General features: G+C 38.2%; 1 protein-coding gene across 1 annotated transcript; it reads right to left on the reverse strand.

Annotated features, from left to right (window-relative positions):
• Nucleotides 1–4,715: 4,715 nt before the first annotated feature.
• On the reverse strand, nt 4,716–5,438 carry LOC141431772 (uncharacterized). Its single transcript, XM_074092952.1, has one exon. It carries the CDS (start codon nt 5,436–5,438, stop codon nt 4,716–4,718), a length of 723 nt encoding a protein of 240 aa, XP_073949053.1.
• Nucleotides 5,439–9,492: the final 4,054 nt, after the last annotated feature.

Raw genomic sequence — 9,492 nt, forward strand, 5'->3', positions numbered from 1 at the left:
TAAGAACGCGCGGTTGTGTTAGTTTATTTTCATTAAGTAAGTACATTACTGAAATCTTTACACCAAGTAATAACATTTAGATATATTTTGTTATTAACTTTACCGACGATAGTGATATTATTATTAGACTTAAGTAATATTGATGCTATAATAATAATTAAAATTAACGGCGTAACTCACAATTTAAAATAGTTTTTTTTTTGCTTATACCGTCTGCAAAGCACAGGCCTCCTCTTAAGATGCTCGGTTCGGGGTGTAATATCCGGGAACCAGTGTAGATTGGGAATTCACACATGAAGGGTCCACGGAAAGAACGTGTCTAGTCACCTAAGCAACTTTTTGAGTTATAGCGGTTTGAAAGTTAGTCATCATGAACAATTACTATGGTTACCATTTGTTTAAAAGATAAAAAATAAGTCATAGTACTTTGTGAGCTCTACATTTTGAGATTAAAATCTCAATTTTAAAAAAGGTGACTAGGCATGTTCTTTGCGTGGACCTTTCACATAATATTTAATTTCATTACCAGTGTTTGCAGGTTTTCTCACGAAGTTTTCCTTTAGGTATTGCAAAACTCATGGTAATTATCCGGGCTGCTATAAAAAAAAACCTAACATCGAAGGCTAAGGCCTTATAGCCTTCTTAGCCTGACCTATCCGAGTCGCTTCTGCTCCGAACCGTCTTACTCGCTCGCTTCGCTCGCTCGCACAAATCAAAAGTCGGAATTCTAACCTAACCTAATCTATGTGATTAAAATGTACCTAATTCAAAGGCTTGTTTGACGTAAGGGATTTGTCAGCATTATAGTGTCGATACTCACCATTTACATGGATGGCAAATGACATTATGACATGTGATACTTATGTCTTACAATGATTATGAAAACTGAAACTTTTGAAATAAATATTATGGAAAACAAAGATTCTGTCATATGATTAATATGGTAAACAATGAGCAGTGAAAATGAATTTATAAGAAACAATATTATGGCGGTTCAATATTATAGCACATGAAATTCGGGCAAATTAAATTTGGTCAAGTGAAGGTATACCAATTTTTTTCATTTTAATAATGTATAAAATTTAGTTCTTTACCCCAATTTAAATTTAACAAAAGCATATTTTTTGCGATTAGTTCTTAAAGTATTTTTTATCTTAAAGAAACTTTATTCTTGTGCTACTTATGTCATGTTGACATCCCATACATTTTCTGAAGAAATCATAGTGAAATTTACTATGAAAAGATTCCGCCCTGCTACGTGATTAAGTTTCTTCAACTGTACTTCAACTCACACGATATTTCTTACGCCTTGATACTAGCTATTGTATAGGCACTTAGATTAAGTATACTCACTGTTACTACGCTATGGATTACGAGTATGTCCGAAATAAATTATTATTATTATAGGAACTGACAGTAGACTAATAGAGACGTATACTCCAACGGCATTTTTTTTTAAATAATCTTAGGCCGCATCTTCGCCACAGTTTAATTTACCATCAGGCGTGATTGTGATCTTACGCTGGCCTATATATTTAAAAAAAACTGGCCAAGAGCGTGTCGGACACGCCCGAAATAGGGTTCCGTAGGGTTCCATTACGAAAAAATACGATACCCCACACTATACTACTATAGGGTTGGATGAGAAAAAAAAATCACCTCCACTTTACGTCTATGGGAGGTACCGTAAAAAAAATATTTTTTAATTTTTTATTCTACCATTTTGTCGGCATAGTTTACATATTATATTCGTGCAAAATTACAGCTTTCTAGCATTGATAGTCCCTGAGGTCCCCAAACTATAAGGGTTCCGTTTTTGCCATTTTGGCTCCGGAACCCTAAAAAACATCGAAAGAGACGTATAGTTCATCAGCACTAATGAAAACACGCCCTTTTGTGTCCAGCACCGTCAGCATACGGACCCTTTGCTAATACCAAGGCGACATCTATTTATCACAATAATTTTCTCGCTAGCGCAAGAAATGACGCGCCTCATTAGAGCAAGATTAATACGTATTGGTAGGGACGGGGAGAACCTGTTTTGGTGACTTTAATAACATTAATTTACTTCATCTGAAAATCGTTCGTGAAAGGCCTTTTTACACGCGTTTATCGTCATCATCATCAGCCGGAAGACGTTCACTGCTGAACAGAGGTCTTCGCCTTAGAACGCCACAATGAACGACAATTCGCCACTTACATCCACCGGTTGTCCACCAACTCTCACGATGTCCACAGCCCACCTAGTGGGAGGCCTGCCGACGATTCGTCTTCGGGTTTGCGGTCGCCACTTGACAACTTTTCTCCCCCAACGGTTATCTGTTCTACGAGCGATGTGGCCCGCCCTTTGCCACTTATATTGGCATATTTTTACAACTATGTCGGTGACTTTAGTTTTTTTGTAAAATTTTCGTATTTCGCGGATTCTATCGCGCAAAGAAAGTCCAAGCATATTTCTCTCCATAGCCCGTTCCACGCTTTTAATAGGAGATAAATAAATATTAAAAAGTTAACATGTAAGTAGTTATAAAGTTATTTAACCACTTGGCTATCTAGTTCCTTACGTAATAAACAAACAATTATCTGCGCTCAATTTAAGTTACACATTCGTACGGTCCAACGTCCTTTGCGAAACACTAGGACTTTCTAGAAGTTTCTAGGAATACTAGGAATAGTTTGAATTCAGTTAGTCAAAGATGGCGGACTCGTGAACGACGGTTTCCTGTTGGTAACAGACGACCGGCCAGCGACGCGTATTTCACTTGGTTTGCAAACAAAAACAAATGAACGCGGTATATTGTAATCTACATACGGAACTAGTTTAATTCATTAATGCAGTGTTTTGTGGTATTTGCTTGTATATTTTAGTTTAGTTTAAGCTTTATATTACAATTGATATTTACAAGTACCTAAGCAGTTGCTAAGTTTGGGCTAAAACTCGGAAACACGCGTTTTCCCAGAAACAAGAATAAATCCATTGTTTGCCCCATAGCAAATTTCATCGAAACCTTAGTGTTTGTCAGAGAAAAAAAAAACAATGTACAAGAATTGCTTGTATGTTTAACGGTAAGTAGGTACCTATTAGATGTTTACACCTGGCAAGTTACGAGAAAAAAAAAATTGGGATAAAAAGAGCCATATCTCTATATACGTACCTAGTGCCATCCACAAAGACGCGTGATTTTGTCACAATTAGACATTGATGTAATGACATTGTAATAAGAACCACGGCACGCGTCATCGTGAATGACTCTACCTATACCCGGGTGTACAGGCAACCTTATCTGATTTTTTTTTTTATTTCTGCCAATAAACTTTTTTTACAAGAAACCGGCTGGAAGTTGAGGTATACAAGAGGTCAATAATAGTGTAATAATCCGTTTAGTAATAATCTTTTCACGCTAGTTTTTAAGAGCCCTAGATTTTATGTGTCTCAAAATATAGACGATGGGAGTTTATGTCATTCCTCAGCAGTTCGCATTAAGAAAAAACATAACGAACGGCCTCATACGTATACAAAAAAATACTAATCATCATCATCAGGCCAGCCGTAGGACGTCAACTGTTGAACATAAACTCCACCGTTTAGCTCCAGTTTCTACGGTTGGGAGCGGTCTGCTTCCAACGTGAACCTGCGGCTTTAACCAGGTCATCCGTCCATCTCGTTGGTGGACGTCCTACGCTACGGTTGCCGATCCGCGGTCAAAACAAAACACACACACACACTCTCTACAAAAACTATTATAATCCATATTATAAATGCGAAAGTATGTGTGTTTGTATGTTTGTATCTTTGTATGTTTGTCCGTCTTCCACGTCGAAACGGAGCGACGGATCAACGTGATTTTTGGAATAGAGATAGTTTATGGGCCAGAGAGTGACCTAGGCTACATTCAATCCCGGAAAAATCCACAGTTCTCGAGGGAACAGCGCGCGATAACCGAAATCCACGCGGACGAAGCCGCGGGCAAAAGCTTGTACCTTATAAATGGGTTCGCAACGAACTCATTCAAATTATATATACTCAACATATATGTAGGTACACTTAGGAGTGATGTACGTTTGTGGAGCGCGGGGTGTCAGTCAGCTGTTTCTCATTAAGCCGGGAGCTTCCTCGGCAAGCTTTGAGTAAGAAAGATAGTTGTTAACACCCTTTTCTTTACAGAGAGCTTGAAAAGTTTTATAATTTAGAAAGTTCAATTACAACTCTTGGTAAAACCGCTTGCGGTTTTCTAACGTCCTGGAAAAGTTTTTGGGGTTACTTGCGGACACTTAAGAGTACGTTGGTTTTTACACGGCATAGTATACAATCTATAGGTACGAGTACCTATGTCCCACCATAGTACAGCAGGGCTACAACGAAACTCGAAACTCAAAGTTCGTATCCTACCGTCTCTCTAGCTCTCGTATTAAATAGTGTTGGGGAGCAGCTTTCCACAACGTGGGAAGAAGAACAGTGAAATAACAACTTGTCTTATGAGAGCCTTTTAATGGAGATCCATACAAGAAGAAAAGCACGTATGTCAACAAACGAATCTAAACCAAATATGACATACGTTAATATATTTTTTTATATATCAAAATAGGCATAATACAACCTATTCCAATACGCCCCTTTAATATGCATATTCATATAAATAAATAACCATGTATTAAACAAAAGGGCTTTCAAAGAAAGTATAACAAAGGAACAACAACTTTAGCAAAATAAACTATTAACAAGTAATGCCTAAACCAGACATGCACTTATAGTGCTTAACTCTAGGCAAAGCTTTCGTTAATATATCAGCGAGCATAGAATCTGTAGGTAAGTACGACAATTCTATACTCTTGTTGTCCTTTAAAATACCTCTTATAAAATGGTGCCTTATATCTATGTGCTTGCTACGAGAATGGAACATTGGATCATTGGCAAGACACATCGCCCCCTGATTGTCTACATGTAAGGTTAACTGTGCAAACTTACTTAACCCAATTTCAGTTAGTAAACTGTTGAGATAAACGGCTTCCTTCATCGCTGATGACAAGCTCACATACTCAGCTTCACACGTGGATGTCGCAACACACTTCTGTTTCTGTGATTTCCACGATATACATCCACCACCTAACATGAAAACATAACCAGAATAAGAACGTCTATCCAATAAACATCCTCCCCAATCTGAATCAGAATACCCTTGTAAAGACTTGCCTGTTTTCTTGAAAACAAGTCCGTATTCTATCGTTCGTTTCAGATAACGCAGCACACGCTTTGTGGCCTTCCAACATTCCTCGTTTGAAGAATTAAGAAACTGCGACAATTTTGCGATACTATTAGTAATATCGGGTCTTGTCCCTGTTGATAAATAATTAAGAGCTCCTATCAGTTCTCTAAACGGATATTGCTCACTCTTCTCACATTTGTCATCGCTTTGAGAAAACTTACAATTCACTTCCATTGGCGTAGAAACGGAGTATTTACAATGATTCATACCATATTTCGTCAATAAATCCGAAATATATTTTCGTTGTGACAATCTAATGCCATCTTTACATTTGTCAAACTCTATACCCAGCATGTATTTGACAACTCCATAGTCTTTTAATTCAAACTCGGTGGCCAGTGACTTTTTAAATTCTTCAATAAATTCTCTTTTCTGGCATGCGATTTGGATTCATCAACATAGATCAAAACAAAGAGTTTTATATCAAAACTAATATCCTTAAAATAAAGACACGGTTCATTCAACGATTGTTGCAGTCCCATACGTTTTAGTTGTTCATCGAGTCGTATGTTCCACTGACGACCAGCTTGTTTGAGCCCATATAACGACCTCTTCAGTCTGCATACATCACCTCCAGCCTTTAAATCGTCCAACATTTTCACAGCTCGTTGATAAACATCAGAACCTTCTGCTTCTGTCTCTATTAATTTAAGTAAACATTCTTCTAAAAGTTCTGGCACCTTCATGTAGATATTTTCTTCTAACAAACCATTTAAGTACGCCGTATTAATGTCCAACTGATGAATTTCTAGGTCTAGCTCAACTGCAAGTGCAGCTAACAGTCTTACTGTGTCAAGCCTGACAACTGGAGCAAACGTATTGTGGTAATCAATACCATACCGCTGGCTAAAGCCTTTTGCTACAAGTCTCGCCTTTTTCTTCTCAGTCTTGTCGACATTCAGCTTGGTTGTCAAAACATATCGACAGCCTACAATATCACGGTTCATGGGTTTGTTTACTATCTCCCATGTGTCATTTTTGACTAAGCTCCTTACTTCCGATAAGATAGCATCTTTCCATCCTTTACTTTCATTACTTGACAAAGCTTGTTTTAATGTCACTTCTGCGACTCCAACAAAATCTTGACAGTCCGTAAATTCTTCGATAGAATCACTATTATCTTCTACAGTCGCAATTGGCTCCGGTTGCGTGTTGGGTATCATTTGGTAAATTTTTCTTGGGCGTCCGACATGACCTCGCTCTGTTCGCGGTCGACCTGGACCTCTCTTCATTCCCCCCGATTCATCATCGTGAACGTCATTTGCCTGATGATCATGATACGATGGTCCTGGAATGACTTCGGGTTCTACGACTGGCTGACAGTCAGGTTCAGGTGTCTTCTTCGAATGAAATTCAATTTCAACTGACTTTGGTTGTACATTTGATTCCATTTGTTCAATTTTACTAGAACATCCAACACAATCTCGGTCAATTTTATGAAATTTTACATCTCGGTCAATTTTATGAAATTTCACATCTCGTGAGATTACTATTCTTCGTTGCTGTGGCAACCATATTCTGTAACCTTTTCGATCTCTTGGGTATCCGACGAAAATTCCTTCTGTACTGCGTGGAGCAAATTTATCTTTTCCCAGTTCTTTGTCCAATACGTGCACCTTCGATCCAAACCTTTCTAGATAACTTATCTTCGCAGGTCGTCCGTACCATCTCTCAAAAGGTGTGTCTCCTCCAAGACTGCGCGTAGGACATCGATTTCTGACATGACATGCTGTTACGACAGCATCTGCCCAAAATCCTGGTGAAAGAGCTGATGAAATCAGCATACATCTCGCCATTTCTACCAACGTACGGTTTTTTCTCTCAGCTATGCCGTTCTGTTCTGGGGTTCGAGGACAGGTCAGCCTTCGAGATATACCTTCCTTCTTCAAGAATTCATCGAAATCGTGGTTACAATATTCGCCACCGCCATCTGTCTGGAGATATTTTATTTTATTACCTGTCAAATTCTCGACATAATTCTTGTATATTTTGAATACAGTAAGAACTTCACTTTTCTTACTCAACAAATATACTTCACACCATCTTGAATGGTCGTCGATGAATGTGACAAAGTACTTCGCTCCGCCTATGGCTTCATGTCGCATCGGTCCAACAACATCAGAATAAACAATCTTCAATTTCTCATCACAAGGGCCTTCTGATTTCGAAAATGGTAATGCACTCATTTTTCCCGCTCATACAAACATTGCAATCGTACAACTTTACAGCATCTGACATCTTTACACTTACACCAGATTTATTTAAAAGTTTTATAAGATCTTTTGCATTCAAATGTCCTAACCGTTCATGCCACAACCACACATCGACCTGTTTCTCGGAAATCGCCGATACTGTTTCACGATGTTGTTCCTCAACGTAATATAAATTACTCTTACGATTTGCGATCAGCTTCGTGTTACCATGACTATCTTTTACACTAGCCGCATTACCTGTAAACGTAACACTATAGCCTTGATCCGTAATTTTTGCAACTGAAATCAGGTTACATCGCAAATCCGGAACGTAAAGCGTATTGGGCAATTGAACAACAGTTTTAGAACCATTATTACATGTAAACAATCTTACCGTACCTTTGCCTCGTACGTTTGTACTATTATTTGTTGCCAAATTAGCTTCAACGACATGGGTAACATCGTATCACCAAATTTACTTGCGTCGTTACACAGATGAGACGTACACCCACTATCAATGATCCAATTCCCACTCTCGTTGCTTGCAGCCTTATCATCTGAAAACAATTGAAAGTTATAAAATCGGAATCAAAAATATCAGAAGTAGTTACTGTCTGTTGACACAAACTTAGAAGTTTCTTGCATTTATTCTTTTTCTTCATATTACATTCAGAAGCCCTATGACCGTGCTGATGACATTTAAAACATTTGTACTTGAATTTCGAATCCGCGTCGACTGTACCGCTCTTTGGTTTAAAAGACTTCTTCTCTTTTACATGAAATGCTTTATCCACATTTTCATTCTGACGACGAGAATTTCCTTCCTCCAAAATCTTTATTTTAAGCGTTTCCGGATCTGGCAACGTATCTCTAGACTCTATAGCACATCTAAAGTTCTCGAAACTAGATGGTAAACTGTACAGCAGCATAATCGAAATCAAATCGTCATTCATTTCTATTCCCATGTCAGCCAATTTACATCTTACATCAAAAATTTCATGACATGTTCTCGAATGTCACCACTTTCCTCCATTTTGTGTAGCAATAACTCTTTCAACAATGTCGCCTTTTTCGCAGGTCCTTTTGATGCATGTATGCCTTCAAGTTTTAACCAAACGTCTCGCGATGTTTTGCATCCTCGCAGGTGCCTCAGTTCACTCGAGCTGATTGATAGGATTAGGTCTGCCTTTGCCTTCGCGTCACCTGTATCCCATTCAACGGCTCTTGGTGGTTCTGCCGGTCTTACGAGATTGCCGTTCACATAGCCCCAGGCATCGTTTTTTACAAGAATCGCTTCCACTTGAATTTTCCACGTCTCATAATTATTTTGAGCAAGTTGCTCGATTTTGACGGTTGACATTTCAATATTCTATTTTCACAATAATCACAATATCCAGATTTTTTTTACTTCTTCACTCTGGGCCCATAACCATTGTTGGGGAGCAGCTTTCCACAACGTGGGAAGAAGAACAGTGAAATAACAACTTGTCTTATGAGAGCCTTTTAATGGAGATCCATACAAGAAGAAAAGCACGTATGTCAACAAAACGAATCTAAACAAATATGAATATAAAAAAAAAAAAACATAAACGTTATTTTTTTTTTAATATATTTTTTTTTTATATATCAAAATAGGCATAATCAACCTATTCCAAGTAATAGTATACTCGTAAGTGTCAGAGGGACCGCACGACACGAACTTTGAGTTTCGAGTTTCGTATTAGCCCTGCGCAGTCACACTGCTAAGTATGCCTCCTCTCAGAATGCACGAGTTGGCAACGCATTTGGAACTTAATCGGAGTTCATCATCAGAACAACTCAACTGTTCACCGTGCTACCAGATGTTAGGCTAACCTTCCAAATGAACTAAGAAAAAAATTGTTTAAAAAGCGACTTTGTTTGAAAATAACCTAATCAACAAAAAGTTCGAAAAACCCCGACATTCTCACTTCAACACTTCGATTTCAACTAGAAACCCTGCTTTCAAATAAAAACAAACCGCATTCAAATTGATTCACCCGTTTAAGAGCTACGGT

Source organism: Choristoneura fumiferana, chromosome 10, assembly GCF_025370935.1.
Source record: "Choristoneura fumiferana chromosome 10, NRCan_CFum_1, whole genome shotgun sequence".
Taxonomy (NCBI): Eukaryota; Metazoa; Arthropoda; class Insecta; order Lepidoptera; family Tortricidae; genus Choristoneura; species Choristoneura fumiferana.